Source organism: Taudactylus pleione, unplaced genomic scaffold (genome assembly GCF_031769625.1).
Source record: "Taudactylus pleione unplaced genomic scaffold, aTauple2 ptg000447l, whole genome shotgun sequence".
Lineage (NCBI taxonomy): Eukaryota > Metazoa > Chordata > Amphibia > Anura > Myobatrachidae > Taudactylus > Taudactylus pleione.
This window is the reverse complement of record NW_028284849.1, coordinates 4364234-4383036: the sequence shown is the minus strand read 5'-3', so window position 1 is coordinate 4383036 and position 18803 is coordinate 4364234. Positions and strand designations below refer to the sequence as shown.

Below are 18803 nucleotides of genomic sequence, written 5' to 3'. Positions count from 1 at the left end.
GCTAACTTCCACGCACACTATGAGAACTCAGGCTGCGTAATTCATCGCAGTAGCTAATTTATGCACGCCCTGCAACTGCGTCCGAACACACTGGGATGCCTGCGCTTTGCAGAAATCCCCCCCCCGTTACCTCCCACAAACAGCACTTCCTGTCCATCACTCTGCGATGGGTCTCATTAGACACTGCGATCGCAGTCCCGATCGTAGCGGCCAGTTTGCGCACTGCGATGCAGGCGCAGAATGAAAAAATCGCAGTTGTGTACCGTAGTGAATCAGCTAAGACCTTTCCTTGGTACATGTGTGTCAGTGTTGTACTTTTTCATTGTGCTGAATGGAATTATTCGAGCTGACGGGGAAGAGAAGGTGAATTTAGGGATGCGTTCCCCGTTTTCCATGTAGCTGGACAGATTTCTCCTTCCAGCAAATGGACCTGAATCCTCTGATGGTCAGATCTGCCGAAACCCAACCCTGTCCCTATTTTTATTGGCCCTAGAACCAGGGTAATAAAAAACTTATTATTTTACAGTATGTCTTCAATGACTGTGAAACTGGCGCTCACCTTGAAATGACATGTCGGTCGAGCAGGCGCCTTTGTAACGGTAAAGCAGTGCGGCCCTGCAGTTTGGATGTCAACGTTAAGGTGCATACACACGTAAAGATTATGGGCCTGATTCAGAGCCACTCGTAAGCGGCCGCTCGTTCGCTCCGAGCGATGTTTGCCCAAATGCGCATGCGTACGGATCGTTATACGCATGCGTGAACCAGTCAGTGCGGCCGAAATTCATGTGCTCGCAAAATAGCGAATGCCTGATAATTTGAGTGACAGAAAGAGGCGTATGTGGGTGGTAACAGGGAAAGGTGCTTGAAAACGGGGAGTGGATATCCGATCGCAGGTGTGCTTAAAGGTCAAAACGGGTGTTTTATGGGTGTGTATAATTAAAACAGCAGCGTCATTGACCACGTCACTGGGTTATTTTATAGCCAGAACTGCTCGCAAAACTGTGGTAGCAAAAACCAACCACAAGAATAGCGAGCAGTTCATACCCTGTTCGATGTACTCGATTAATCTAATAAATAGCGGACATGACGTAGGATGCGAGCTGCCAGGGGGCGTAGTTTCCCAAAAAACGACCGCAAGTTTTGTTCGCTCGTTCAGACCTAAAGGCGTGATCAGACCGCAAACAGCGAACGGTTCATTTGAATAGCCACCCCTATTTTCAGAACAAGCGAGCGCAAATAGCGACCGGCTCTGAATCAGGCCCTATCTGTCCAACCAGCCAACTAGTTGATTGGTTGGAATGAAAATCTGGTAAGGGATGAAAGCAAATGACAATCAGCAATTTGCTCCCAAACGCCGGAAAATGGACTAAAAACTGTTGTTTGAACAAATTGTTTAGATCAAACATTTAACAAACTTGTCTGACGCCATTTTCATCTGTTTTCTGGCATTTAGGAGCAAATTGCTGATTATAAGTTACTCCCATACGTTACCAGATTTTCATTCCAACCGATCAACAAGTTGGATGGTTGGAAAAAAAATCTTTCGATTGTCCAGCATGCCCGTCCGATGCGATATTTATGAGGTAAACTGTCGGCCACATCAAGCAGTGTATGCCCAGCAGCGGCCGACAGACAGACAGACATTTCCTGTGTTCCTTCCCCGGGGGCGGAGCGCAGATATCGGGCTGATACACTGTGAGAGATTTCACGGTGTACGCCGGGGACATCTGCGGCTGGCATGCTGCCAGGTAAAATGTCTGTCGGTCTGACAGGCATTTTATCTGGACGTGTATGCCCAACTTAAAACTGGTTTTCCCAAAGCTAAAGTCTGGCTGGACGCTCTTGAGTTTGCCCAGACTTATCTCACCTTGCAGCACTTTAAATAAAATCTATTGTTTTCCTAACAATATCCACCTTAAGATGTAGCGTTACAAAGTAACCAAGCGTTGCCTTGCTCATGAATATGAAATATAAACACAATACAAAATGGTGTTTAATATGACCTAAAGTAATCACAGTGTTTCAGATAAAAAAATATATATATAACAAAAGTAGACACAGTAAAAGATTGCAAATGTTTTCAATAAAATAATGGATATAACCCCCCTTCCGAGAATATTGCCTTATATTATAGTGCCTGTTGTCTGAGTGTAGCATGGCCAGCTTCATCAAGTGGATGGGTTTTTAGAAACAGCAACAACTTTCCTTTAGATTTAGAATAACTGGAGTTATAAACCTATCTTTCCCCTACAGCCTCTGCTTCCCACTCACAGGAGGGTCCTGAATGCTGATTACCAGGCACGGAGCAGCTGTTCCATGGAACCTCTACAACTATCAGTACTTCATAACGTTTGAGGTGAAATTCCCTGGAATGAATGGGCATCATTTTCTGCATAACCACATATCAGATATTACTATTATAGCTGTGGGTCCGGCTGAGGGAATCGGTATGAAATACCGCCGGGCACATGGTCGGCGGTTCGATTCCCGGCAGCGGCAGCCCGACAGATGGTCAGATCACGGCAGCGGCAGCCCGATCGTCCTCAGGTAAGTAATAACTAACCTAATCCCCCTAACTCTACTTAGGGGTGCCTAACCCTAACCCCCCCTTCCCCGCTGCCTAAACCTAAGTCCCCCAGGGGGGGTACCTAACCCTCCTAGGGGGTGCCTAACCCTAAGTCCCCCCCGGGTGCGCTAAACCTAACCCTCCCCACCCTCCCCCCCCCCCCCCCCCGCAGCTGTCCGCTCGCGGCGCCCGGCATCCCTTCAATTGGGATGCTGGGCGCCTATCTCCCGGCGTCGGGAAAATGACAGGCGTCTAGATATAGACGCCTGTCATTTAATCCACGCCGGGATAAAGCAGTCGGGAAGCCGGCTGTCGGGATCACGTCAGCCGGTTTCCCGATTGCATCCCCGGCTGATAGGTAATTGGCATGAAGACATAATCCCCAGTCTGCATGAAATTTGTTATGATGCTGAGGGTTGGGGCCAGCTACTCAGGGAAGTAGAGGACTCTACAGGCTGCCTGCCTGGAGCTTCCCGTCTGCAGTAGCGCTGTTGGCTGCAGGTTGCCTCTTTTCCAGGCACCCTGCAAGTCACATGCAGGTGCGTGGGGCAGCGACATTGCCACCCCTGGGGTACTCCCCTAGTTACGGTCCTGCCCCGTCAGTCATAAATACTCTGGCCTAACAATCATCTTGTCCAAGGATCTAATTTGTCAGGAATCCCTGAGGAAGGCTTCACACCTATACTTAGAAGTCACGGAGGTTTTTTTAAATAACTGGGTTGGGTATGAAACACCGACGGCTTACAAGCCGCCGGTTCAAATCCCGATGCTGGCTCGTAAGTATGTTTAACCCTCCCCTCTCTCCCCCCCAAGCCTCCCTTGACTCGGGGTGTGGTTCCTAACACTAAATCCCCCCTGTAATGCCTAACCCTAATCCTCCCCCCCACTTCCTAACCCTCCCGGGGAGGTGCCTAACCCTAACCCCCCCCTTCCCCTAGCCAACCCCTCGGTCCCCCCGGGAGTATCTAAACCTAACCTCCTCCTCCCCCCTGCAGCTAACCTACGTTCGGTATGCCGGTCATCAGGATTTTGCCGTGGGGCTAATGGTAGACATTGGTTTTTAGACGCCTATCTTTAGTCCCATGCCGGGCTTTCAGTGTTGGGATTCTGGCGGTAGGCATTTCGACCACCGGCATCCTGACTACATCCCGAAATAACTAACCCTTTGAAATTTGCCCACATTATCTTTCCAAACTTCCTGGAGGCCTGTGACAAGACTTCTGGGACATTTAAAGCACAGACAGGGTTACCAAAAAGGTAATTCATTCATTCATTAATTGATCGGATGTACAGTATTATTGAATTTATTCCCTGCAATCAGACATGCAATATGGCACGTTAGGCATGCCAATTCTGGACACTTACATCCCAGCATCCCAATTCTGGACACTTAAATCCCAGCATCCCAATTCTGGACACTTACATCCCAGCATCCCAATTCTGGACACTTAAATCCCAGCATCCCAATTCTGGACACTTACATCCCAGCATCCCAATTCTGGACACTTAAATCTTGGTAGATTTGGGTATCAGCCCCGACTCTAGGTGACCTTTGTTTTGGAGGAGGGAAGAGGGGATTTAGGGCAGGCCTACCCACGCGGCAAATGCACTTCACAAGCACGCTCCTGCTTCCTGATCTGCACAGTGAAAATATTGGGAGGTTACAGGCGCGAGTTCCCAAAGGCAAAACCTCTTTTCCTATTATCTTCTCTGTCAGTTTGCTCTTTTGAGCCCAATAATAAAGTCCATCTCTGTGGAAATTGGATTTCATAATGTCATGTGGAAATAATTAACGTGAAACCAGCATTCTTAAATAACAGTTTGTAAAACTTCAGTAAATATCCCCCTTTTGTGTACCAATTATTTGGAAGATGAACTGCCTGTTATGTGTTTTATTGAGTCTCACTATTTGCTACCATAACAGGACCTGGGGGAGAATGGCGAGCAGATGGATGTGTTCACACTTAATAAAGCAGCAGATGGTAAAAGACAACAGAAATATTCCCGATATGTTGAGGTCATTTACAGAAGTTGTGTTGGGGTCACTGAGCACCGTGGATTGATTGGGCGATGGACACTTTTTAATTGTGCGCTGTAATATTCACACTGAGCACCAGTAAGACTATGGGCCCAGCTGTTCGGCAAACTGTTTATTGGTTTTATTTTGTACATTTCTCATTACGTGTTAGCACCAGGGACCATTCCTACCACGAAGAGAGAGGTGGGAACCTTAAGGTGCCCGTACACGGTGCGATAAATCAGCCGATCCGACGGATTGTTACGATTTGATTGCTATAGTGTACCGTGTGTGGGCATGATATTGGATAGTGCGCGCACCCGTGGTGTTGTACATCGCACCCCCAGATATTATTGCAGGTTCAGTCACTCTGGGGCTGCGATGTGCGATCCCATGCAGTGCTATGTGGGTGGGGGAGTCGGCATATCGGGCGGTCGGCCACCCGATGGGACCGTGTGTGTGGGGACTGCCCGAAATGCCGGACATCGGATCCCCCATCGCGTCACACTGTGCATATCGCACAGACCCTGCAAGCCAAATACAGGTCACCCAGCAGTGACCGTGCTCTCTCTGCCTTGTGCCCTGGGTGATGGCACAGCTCACACCCCCCAAATTACAGCAAAGACTAAAGCTGGTCACACACTAGAACAACTTAAGGCCCCCATACATCAGCAATCTGAAAACCACAATTGAACAATTTGAAGATTTATTGCCCGATCTTAGGATTTCCCAATCGAGCAATCTGCGCCCATACACTACAGATCTTTTTCAGCGATTTGCAGATCGATTGCAGCAAACACAGATCTGGCAATCTTGAAAGGCCCATCATTTTACTAGTAACGGTCTGCAAATCTGCTGATCATGTCCATACACTAGCAATCTACAGCCCCAATCGATCTGTGAAATCCAATATGTTGGACAATCTGATTAAAACAATTCCAATCACTTTTTGGTTGCAATCTGCGATCTGTGAAGCCTCATACATTGCAGATTTTTCTACACAATCGATTACAAATTGCACGATTGCTGCAATCCATCTCTGATGTATGGGGGCCTTTACATCCAACCAGCCAACTTGTTGATTGGTTGGAATGAAAATCTGGTAAGGAATGGGAGTAAATGATGATCAGAAATTTACTCCTAAATGCCAGAAAACAGATGAAAATGGTTGTCAGACAAGTTTGTTAAAGGTTTGATTTAAACTATTTGTTTATACAACAGTTTTGGTCCATTTTTCAGCGTCTGGGAGCAAGTTGCTATTTGTATTCCTTACCAGATTTTCATTCCAACCAATCTACTAGTTGGCTGGTTGGACAGATAATCTTTAGATGTGTGGCCAGCTTTAAGCTGCATACACACACACAACGATTTTTTTAATGATTATCGTTTAACGATAATTGTTTGCAAAAATCGTTCACTTTCTGAGTCAAACGATGAACGATTATCGTTCATGCGCGTTGACGTTTGTAGTTTGTCGTTCAGTCAGACTTGTCAACTCAACGATTTTCAATAAGGGAATATGTAAAAATCGTTTGTAGTTCATAAAAATCGTTCATGACATTTAGTAAATGAACAACTTTAGTAAACGATTTTAGTAAATTTTTTCAAGGGAAAAAATCGTTTACTAAAATCGTTCATTAAAAAAATCGTTGTGTGTGTATGCAGCTTACTGTTATGTACATTAACATTCTATTTCACATAATTCCCTGCCTAGGTTGGATTTAAGGTTTGGATTACACCCTGCTCACATCTTCCCTCCTCCATCTTCCCCTCTTCACTAACCTACCCCCAGTAAGCCATGCCACAGGGTGATTATCACTGATAAAGAACTGATTCTGTTTGTTCCAGTTATTTTCCTATTTCAATAACTTGTTCTGTAATGACCCCAGAGTACCCTGTCACTCTGTCTGCGCCGTCCAGCTCAAGTTAGTGCACCAGGGAAAGCAAGAGCAGAACCTTATACTCAGCTGAGCAGATACTTCCGGGTATCTGCGTTCCACGCCTCGCCTCCAGTAGCTCCAAGCCCCATGTGACTGCCAGTCCAGATCGAGTCGTGGAACTCAAACAGTCCATTGGCGTCATACCCGTCCCGCCCTGTGATTGGCCGGCGGCTGGAGCGCGGGAAAAGCGGTGTGGGCGGGGACAGCCGGGCAGATAGCGGGCGGCGGAGATGGACGCCTCTGAGGTGGAGTTCCTGGCGGAGAAGGAGCCGGTCACCGTCATCCCCAACTTCAGCCTGGACAAAGTCTATCTCATCGGGGTGAGAGAGCACGGCGTGCCGGCGCCTCCCCAGCTGCTGCGGCACTACAAGTCCCAGCATGCTCTCTGAGACAGCGGCTGTCTATGTGATGTGTACACTGGCGCAGTCCCTACTTTCCTGGGACAGCCCCTGGGGATGTGTTTCTGTTACTTACACTACTTGAATGAATGTACAATAAAATCCCTATTTCCCTGTAGGGTAGATGCATTTCCCACTGTTCCTTCACATACTCTAGCCAAATGCCATGCTGGGTATTGTAGTGCACCAAGGTACAGACACTGGCTGCGCATAGGGTAGAGATCTGTATATGGCCTGTACGGTGCTGTGGTAATTGTGTGGGGCCTTAGAAATAAATGATATTATAGAGAGCGGGATATAGAGCCGGATTCGGTTGGCTGCGGTGCTTACCGCGGGGTTGTGGCTTCAGGCTTTAACGCCCAGGTCTGTTCTGTTATAGGCCTATCTGCTTGCGTGGTAAGCCTTGATGTTAAAAACGACGAGTGGGCGCTCGCATCGCTGGTCGTTTTTAAGCTTTTACTGCCCGATTTGCGGGCGATTACCAAGCGATGGAGCTATAGTACATAACTGTAATGTTACCTCAGTATACCATAGTTACATCTGACACTTATGTAATGTTACCTCAGTATACCACAGTAACATCTGACACTTATGTAATGTTACCTCAGTATACCATAGTAACATCTGACACTTATGTAATGCTGTAATGTTACCTCAGTATACCATAGTAACATCTGACACTTATGTAATGCTGTAATGTTACCTCAGTATACCATAGTAACATCTGACACTTATGTAATGCTGTAATGTTACCTCAGTATATCATAGTAACATCTGACACTTATGTAATGTTACCTCAGTATACCATAGTAACATCTGACACTTATGTAATGCTGTAATGTTACCTCAGTATACCATAGTAACATCTGACACTTATATAATGCTGTAATGTTACCTCAGTATACCATAGTAACATCTGACACTTATGTAATGCTGTAATGTTACCTCAGTATATCATAGTAACATCTGACACTTATGTAATGTTACCTCAGTATACCATAGTAACATCTGACACTTATGTAATGCTGTAATGTTACCTCAGTATACCATAGTAACATCTCACACTTATATAATGCTGTAATGTTACCTCAGTATACCATAGTAACATCTGACACTTATGTAATGCTGTAATGTTACCTCAGTATACCATAGTAACATCTCACACTTATGTAATGCTACCTCAGTATACCATAGTAACATCTGACACTTATGTAATGCTGTAATGTTACCTCAGTATACCATAGTAACATCTGACACTTATGTAATGCTGTAATGTTACCTCAGTATATCATAGTAACATCTGACACTTATGTAATGTTACCTCAGTATACCATAGTAACATCTGACACTTATGTAATGCTGTAATGTTACCTCAGTATACCATAGTAACATCTGACACTTATATAATGCTGTAATGTTACCTCAGTATACCATAGTAACATCTGACACTTATGTAATGCTGTAATGTTACCTCAGTATACCATAGTAACATCTCACACTTATGTAATGCTACCTCAGTATACCATAGTAACATCTGACACTTATGTAATGCTGTAATGTTACCTCAGTATACCATAGTAACATCTGACACTTATGTAATGCTGTAATGTTACCTCGGTATACCATAGTAACATCTGACACTTATGTAATGCTGTAATGTTACCTCGGTATACCATAGTAACATCTGACACTTATGTAATGCTGTAATGTTACCTCGGTATACCATAGTAACATCTGTCACTTATGTCATGCTGTAATGTTACCTCGGTATACCATAGTAACATCTGACACTTATGAAATGCTGTAATGTTACCTCGGTATACCATAGTAACATCTGACACTTATGAAATGCTGTAATGTTACCTCGGTATACCATAGTAACCTCTGACACTTATGTCATGCTGTAATGTTACCTCAGTATACCATAGTAACATCTGACACTTATGTAATGTTACCTCGGTATACCATAGTAACATCTGACACTTATGTAATGCTGTAATGTTACCTCGGTATACCATAGTAACATCTGACACTTATGAAATGCTGTAATGTTACCTCAGTATAACATAGTAACCTCTGACACTTATGTCATGCTGTAATGTTACCTCAGTATACCATAGTAACATCTGACACTTATGTAATGTTACCTCGGTATACCATAGTAACATCTGACACTTATGTAATGCTGTAATGTTACCTCGGTATACCATAGTAACATCTGACACTTATGTCATGCTGTAATGTTACCTCGGTATACCATAGTAACATCTGTCACTTATGTCATGCTGTAATGTTACCTCGGTATACCATAGTAACCTCTGACACTTATGTCATGCTGTAATGTTACCTCGGTATACCATAGTAACCTCTGACACTTATGTCATGCTGTAATGTTACCTCGGTATACCATAGTAACCTCTGACACTTATGTCATGCTGTAATGTTACCTCAGTATACCATAGTAACCTCTGACACTTATGTCATGCTGTAATGTTACCTCAGTATACCATAGTAACCTCTGACACTTATGTCATGCTGTAATGTTACATCAGTATACCATAGTAACCTCTGACACTTATGTCATGCTGTAATGTTACCTCAGTATACCATAGTAACCTCTGACACTTATGTCATGCTGTAATGTCTCCTCAGTATACCATAGTAACATCTGACACTTATGTAATGCTGTAATGTCACCTCAGTATACCATAGTAACCTCTGACACTTATGAAATGCTGTAATGTTACCACAGTATACCATAGTAACATCTGACACTTATTTAATGCTGTAATGTTACCTAAGTATACCATAGTAACATCTGACACTTATGTCATGCTGTAATGTTACCTCAGTATACCATAGTAACATCTCACACTTATGTAATGCTGTAATGTTACCTCAGTATACCATAGTAACATCTGACACTTATGTAATGTTACCTCAGTATACCATAGTAACATCTGACACTTATGTAATGCTGTAATGTTACCTCAGTATACCACAGTAACATCTGACACTTATGTAATGCTGTAATGTTACCTCAGTATACCATAGTAACATCTGACACTTATGTAATGTTACCTCAGTATACCATAGTAACATCTGACACTTATGTAATGCTGTAATGTTACCTCAGTATACCATAGTAACCTCTGACACTTATGTAATGCTGTAATGTTACCTCATGATACCATAGTAACATCTGACACTTATGTAATGCTGTAATGTTACCTCAGTATATCATAGTAACATCTGACACTTATATAATGCTGTAATGTTACCTCAGTATACCATAGTAACATCTCACACTTATGTAATGCTGTAATGTTACCTCAGTATACCATAGTAACATCTCACACTTATGTAATGCTACCTCAGTATACCATAGTAACATCTGACACTTATGTAATGCTGTAATGTTACCTCAGTATACCATAGTAACATCTGACACTTATGTAATGTTACCTCAGTATACCATAGTAACATCTGACACTTATGTCATGCTGTAATGTTACCTCGGTATACCATAGTAACATCTGACACTTATGTCATGCTGTAATGTTACCTCGGTATACCATAGTAACATCTGACACTTATGAAATGCTGTAATGTTACCTCGGTATGCCATAGTAACATCTGACACTTATCAAATGCTGTAATGTTACCTCAGTATACCATAGTAACATCTGACACTTATGTCATGCTGTAATGTTACCTCAGTATACCATAGTAACCTCTGACACTTATGTCATGCTGTAATGTTACCTCAGTATACCATAGTAACCTCTGACACTTATGTCATGCTGTAATGTTACCTCAGTATACCATAGTAACCTCTGACACTTATGTCATGCTGTAATGTTACCTCAGTATACCATAGTAACCTCTGACACTTATGTCATGCTGTAATGTCACCTCAGTATACCATAGTAACATCTGACACTTATGTAATGCTGTAATGTTACCTCAGTATACCATAGTAACATCTGACACTTATATAATGCTGTAATGTTACCTCAGTATACCATAGTAACATCTGACACTTATGTAATGCTGTAATGTTACCTCAGTATACCATAGTAACATCTCACACTTATGTAATGCTACCTCAGTATACCATAGTAACATCTGACACTTATGTAATGCTGTAATGTTACCTCAGTATACCATAGTAACATCTGACACTTATGTAATGCTGTAATGTTACCTCGGTATACCATAGTAACATCTGACACTTATGTAATGCTGTAATGTTACCTCAGTATACCATAGTAACATCTGACACTTATGTAATGCTGTAATGTTACCTCAGTATATCATAGTAACATCTGACACTTATGTAATGTTACCTCAGTATACCATAGTAACATCTGACACTTATGTAATGCTGTAATGTTACCTCAGTATACCATAGTAACATCTGACACTTATATAATGCTGTAATGTTACCTCAGTATACCATAGTAACATCTGACACTTATGTAATGCTGTAATGTTACCTCAGTATACCATAGTAACATCTCACACTTATGTAATGCTACCTCAGTATACCATAGTAACATCTGACACTTATGTAATGCTGTAATGTTACCTCAGTATACCATAGTAACATCTGACACTTATGTAATGCTGTAATGTTACCTCGGTATACCATAGTAACATCTGACACTTATGTAATGCTGTAATGTTACCTCGGTATACCATAGTAACATCTGACACTTATGTCATGCTGTAATGTTACCTCGGTATACCATAGTAACATCTGTCACTTATGTCATGCTGTAATGTTACCTCGGTATACCATAGTAACATCTGACACTTATGAAATGCTGTAATGTTACCTCGGTATACCATAGTAACATCTGACACTTATGAAATGCTGTAATGTTACCTCGGTATACCATAGTAACCTCTGACACTTATGTCATGCTGTAATGTTACCTCAGTATACCATAGTAACATCTGACACTTATGTAATGTTACCTCGGTATACCATAGTAACATCTGACACTTATGTAATGCTGTAATGTTACCTCGGTATACCATAGTAACATCCGACACTTATGTAATGCTGTAATGTTACCTCAGTATAACATAGTAACCTCTGACACTTATGTCATGCTGTAATGTTACCTCAGTATACCATAGTAACATCTGACACTTATGTAATGTTACCTCGGTATACCATAGTAACATCTGACACTTATGTAATGCTGTAATGTTACCTCGGTATACCATAGTAACATCTGACACTTATGTCATGCTGTAATGTTACCTCGGTATACCATAGTAACATCTGTCACTTATGTCATGCTGTAATGTTACCTCGGTATACCATAGTAACCTCTGACACTTATGTCATGCTGTAATGTTACCTCGGTATACCATAGTAACCTCTGACACTTATGTCATGTTGTAATGTTACCTCGGTATACCATAGTAACCTCTGACACTTATGTCATGCTGTAATGTTACCTCAGTATACCATAGTAACCTCTGACACTTATGTCATGCTGTAATGTTACCTCAGTATACCATAGTAACCTCTGACACTTATGTCATGCTGTAATGTTACATCAGTATACCATAGTAACCTCTGACACTTATGTCATGCTGTAATGTTACCTCAGTATACCATAGTAACCTCTGACACTTATGTCATGCTGTAATGTCTCCTCAGTATACCATAGTAACATCTGACACTTATGTAATGCTGTAATGTCACCTCAGTATACCATAGTAACCTCTGACACTTATGAAATGCTGTAATGTTACCACAGTATACCATAGTAACATCTGACACTTATTTAATGCTGTAATGTTACCTCAGTATACCATAGTAACATCTGACACTTATGAAATGCTGTAATGTTACCTCAGTATAACATAGTAACCTCTGACACTTATGTCATGCTGTAATGTTACCTCAGTATACCATAGTAACATCTGACACTTATGTAATGTTACCTCGGTATACCATAGTAACATCTGACACTTATGTAATGCTGTAATGTTACCTCAGTATACCACAGTAACATCTGACACTTATGTAATGCTGTAATGTTACCTCAGTATACCATAGTAACATCTGACACTTATGTAATGTTACCTCAGTATACCATAGTAACATCTGACACTTATGTAATGCTGTAATGTTACCTCAGTATACCATAGTAACATCTGACACTTATGTAATGCTGTAATGTTACCTCAGTATACCATAGTAACATCTGACACTTATGTAATGCTGTAATGTTACCTCAGTATACCATAGTAACCTCTGACACTTATGTAATGCTGTAATGTTACCTCATGATACCATAGTAACATCTGACACTTATGTAATGCTGTATTGTTACCTCAGTATATCATAGTAACATCTGACACTTATATAATGCTGTAATGTTACCTCAGTATACCATAGTAACATCTCACACTTATGTAATGCTGTAATGTTACCTCAGTATACCATAGTAACATCTCACACTTATGTAATGCTACCTCAGTATACCATAGTAACATCTGACACTTATGTAATGCTGTAATGTTACCTCAGTATACCATAGTAACCTCTGACACTTATGTCATGCTGTAATGTTACCTCAGTATACCATAGTAACCTCTGACACTTATGTCATGCTGTAATGTTACCTCAGTATACCATAGTAACCTCTGACACTTATGTCATGCTGTAATGTTACCTCAGTATACCATAGTAACCTCTGACACTTATGTCATGCTGTAATGTCACCTCAGTATACCATAGTAACCTCTGACACTTATGTAATGCTGTAATGTCACCTCAGTATACCACAGTAACCTCTGACACTTATGAAATGCTGTAATGTTACCACAGTATACCATAGTAACCTCTGACACTTATTTAATGCTGTAATGTTACCACAGTATACCATAGTAACCTCTGACACTTATTTAATGCTGTAATGTTACCTCAGTATACCATAGTAACATCTGACACTTATGTCATGCTGTAATGTTACCTCAGTATACCATAGTAACATCTGACACTTATGTCATGCTGTAATGTTACCTCAGTATACCATAGTAACATCTCACACTTATGTCATGCTGTAATGTTACCTCAGTATACCATAGTAACATCTGACACTTATGTAATGTTACCTCGGTATACCATAGTAACATCTGACACTTATGTAATGCTACCTCAGTATACCATAGTAACATCTGACACTTATGTAATGCTGTAATGTTACCTCAGTATACCATAGTAACATCTGACACTTATGTAATGCTGTAATGTTACCTCAGTATACCATAGTAACCTCTGACACTTATGTAATGCTGTAATGTTACCTCATGATACCATAGTAACATCTGACACTTATGTAATGCTGTAATGTTACCTCAGTATATCATAGTAACATCTGACACTTATATAATGCTGTAATGTTACCTCAGTATACCATAGTAACATCTCACACTTATGTAATGCTGTAATGTTACCTCAGTATACCATAGTAACATCTCACACTTATGTAATGCTACCTCAGTATACCATAGTAACATCTGACACTTATGTAATGCTGTAATGTTACCTCAGTATACCATAGTAACATCTGACACTTATGTAATGTTACCTCAGTATACCATAGTAACATCTGACACTTATGTAATGCTGTAATGTTACCTCAGTATATCATAGTAACATCTGACACTGATGTAATGCTGTAATGTTACCTCAGTATACCATAGTAACATCTCACACTTATGTAATGCTACCTCAGTATACCATAGTAACATCTGACACTTATGTAATGCTGTAATGTTACCTCAGTATACCATAGTAACATCTGACACTTATGTAATGCTGTAATGTTACCTCAGTATATCATAGTAACATCTGACACTTATGTAATGTTACCTCAGTATACCATAGTAACATCTGACACTTATGTAATGCTGTAATGTTACCTCAGTATACCATAGTAACATCTGACACTTATATAATGCTGTAATGTTACCTCAGTATACCATAGTAACATCTGACACTTATGTAATGCTGTAATGTTACCTCAGTATACCATAGTAACATCTCACACTTATGTAATGCTACCTCAGTATACCATAGTAACATCTGACACTTATGTAATGCTGTAATGTTACCTCAGTATACCATAGTAACATCTGACACTTATGTAATGCTGTAATGTTACCTCGGTATACCATAGTAACATCTGACACTTATGTAATGCTGTAATGTTACCTCGGTATACCATAGTAACATCTGACACTTATGTAATGCTGTAATGTTACCTCGGTATACCATAGTAACATCTGTCACTTATGTCATGCTGTAATGTTACCTCGGTATACCATAGTAACATCTGACACTTATGAAATGCTGTAATGTTACCTCGGTATACCATAGTAACATCTGACACTTATGAAATGCTGTAATGTTACCTCGGTATACCATAGTAACCTCTGACACTTATGTCATGCTGTAATGTTACCTCAGTATACCATAGTAACATCTGACACTTATGTAATGTTACCTCGGTATACCATAGTAACATCTGACACTTATGTAATGCTGTAATGTTACCTCGGTATACCATAGTAACATCTGACACTTATGAAATGCTGTAATGTTACCTCAGTATAACATAGTAACCTCTGACACTTATGTCATGCTGTAATGTTACCTCAGTATACCATAGTAACATCTGACACTTATGTAATGTTACCTCGGTATACCATAGTAACATCTGACACTTATGTAATGCTGTAATGTTACCTCGGTATACCATAGTAACATCTGACACTTATGTCATGCTGTAATGTTACCTCGGTATACCATAGTAACATCTGTCACTTATGTCATGCTGTAATGTTACCTCGGTATACCATAGTAACCTCTGACACTTATGTCATGCTGTAATGTTACCTCGGTATACCATAGTAACCTCTGACACTTATGTCATGCTGTAATGTTACCTCGGTATACCATAGTAACCTCTGACACTTATGTCATGCTGTAATGTTACCTCAGTATACCATAGTAACCTCTGACACTTATGTCAAGCTGTAATGTTACCTCAGTATACCATAGTAACCTCTGACACTTATGTCATGCTGTAATGTTACATCAGTATACCATAGTAACCTCTGACACTTATGTCATGCTGTAATGTTACCTCAGTATACCATAGTAACCTCTGACACTTATGTCATGCTGTAATGTCTCCTCAGTATACCATAGTAACATCTGACACTTATGTAATGCTATAATGTCACCTCAGTATACCATAGTAACCTCTGACACTTATGAAATGCTGTAATGTTACCACAGTATACCATAGTAACATCTGACACTTATTTAATGCTGTAATGTTACCTAAGTATACCATAGTAACATCTGACACTTATGTCATGCTGTAATGTTACCTCAGTATACCATAGTAACATCTCACACTTATGTAATGCTGTAATGTTACCTCAGTATACCATAGTAACATCTGACACTTATGTAATGTTACCTCAGTATACCATAGTAACATCTGACACTTATGTAATGCTGTAATGTTACCTCAGTATACCACAGTAACATCTGACACTTATGTAATGCTGTAATGTTACCTCAGTATACCATAGTAACATCTGACACTTATGTAATGTTACCTCAGTATACCATAGTAACATCTGACACTTATGTAATGCTGTAATGTTACCTCAGTATACCATAGTAACCTCTGACACTTATGTAATGCTGTAATGTTACCTCATGATACCATAGTAACATCTGACACTTATGTAATGCTGTAATGTTACCTCAGTATATCATAGTAACATCTGACACTTATATAATGCTGTAATGTTACCTCAGTATACCATAGTAACATCTCACACTTATGTAATGCTGTAATGTTACCTCAGTATACCATAGTAACATCTCACACTTATGTAATGCTACCTCAGTATACCATAGTAACATCTGACACTTATGTAATGCTGTAATGTTACCTCAGTATACCATAGTAACATCTGACACTTATGTAATGTTACCTCAGTATACCATAGTAACATCTGACACTTATGTCATGCTGTAATGTTACCTCGGTATACCATAGTAACATCTGACACTTATGTCATGCTGTAATGTTACCTCGGTATACCATAGTAACATCTGACACTTATGAAATGCTGTAATGTTACCTCGGTATGCCATAGTAACATCTGACACTTATCAAATGCTGTAATGTTACCTCAGTATACCATAGTAACATCTGACACTTATGTCATGCTGTAATGTTACCTCAGTATACCATAGTAACCTCTGACACTTATGTCATGCTGTAATGTTACCTCAGTATACCATAGTAACCTCTGACACTTATGTCATGCTGTAATGTTACCTCAGTATACCATAGTAACCTCTGACACTTATGTCATGCTGTAATGTTACCTCAGTATACCATAGTAACCTCTGACACTTATGTCATGCTGTAATGTCACCTCAGTATACCATAGTAACATCTGACACTTATGTAATGCTGTAATGTTACCTCAGTATACCATAGTAACATCTGACACTTATATAATGCTGTAATGTTACCTCAGTATACCATAGTAACATCTGACACTTATATAATGCTGTAATGTTACCTCAGTATACCATAGTAACATCTCACACTTATGTAATGCTACCTCAGTATACCATAGTAACATCTGACACTTATGTAATGCTGTAATGTTACCTCAGTATACCATAGTAACATCTGACACTTATGTAATGCTGTAATGTTACCTCGGTATACCATAGTAACATCTGACACTTATGTAATGCTGTAATGTTACCTCAGTATACCATAGTAACATCTGACACTTATGTAATGCTGTAATGTTACCTCAGTATATCATAGTAACATCTGACACTTATGTAATGTTACCTCAGTATACCATAGTAACATCTGACACTTATGTAATGCTGTAATGTTACCTCAGTATACCATAGTAACATCTGACACTTATATAATGCTGTAATGTTACCTCAGTATACCATAGTAACATCTGACACTTATGTAATGCTGTAATGTTACCTCAGTATACCATAGTAACATCTCACACTTATGTAATGCTACCTCAGTATACCATAGTAACATCTGACACTTATGTAATGCTGTAATGTTACCTCAGTATACCATAGTAACATCTGACACTTATGTAATGCTGTAATGTTACCTCGGTATACCATAGTAACATCTGACACTTATGTAATGCTGTAATGTTACCTCGGTATACCATAGTAACATCTGACACTTATGTAATGCTGTAATGTTACCTCGGTATACCATAGTAACATCTGTCACTTATGTCATGCTGTAATGTTACCTCGGTATACCATAGTAACATCTGACACTTATGAAATGCTGTAATGTTACCTCGGTATACCATAGTAACATCTGACACTTATGAAATGCTGTAATGTTACCTCGGTATACCATAGTAACCTCTGACACTTATGTCATGCTGTAATGTTACCTCAGTATACCATAGTAACATCTGACACTTATGTAATGTTACCTCGGTATACCATAGTAACATCTGACACTTATGTAATGCTGTAATGTTACCTCGGTATACCATAGTAACATCCGACACTTATGAAATGCTGTAATGTTACCTCAGTATAACATAGTAACCTCTGACACTTATGTCATGCTGTAATGTTACCTCAGTATACCATAGTAACATCTGACACTTATGTAATGTTACCTCGGTATACCATAGTAACATCTGACACTTATGTAATGCTGTAATGTTACCTCGGTATACCATAGTAACATCTGACACTTATGTCATGCTGTAATGTTACCTCGGTATACCATAGTAACATCTGT

The 18803-nt window shown here is 40.2% G+C and overlaps 1 protein-coding gene across 1 annotated transcript in view; it reads left to right on the top strand.

Moving 5' to 3' along the window:
- Positions 1-6674: 6674 nt before the first annotated feature.
- The window catches only part of GINS2 (GINS complex subunit 2), an 81662-nt gene continuing 69533 nt past the window's right edge, over positions 6675-18803 (top strand). Inside the window, exon 1 of the mRNA XM_088447987.1 lies at positions 6675-6843. Coding sequence (XP_088304113.1) covers positions 6754-6843 — 90 coding nt within the window. The 5' untranslated portion in view covers positions 6675-6753. The remainder of the gene's footprint in view (positions 6844-18803) is intronic.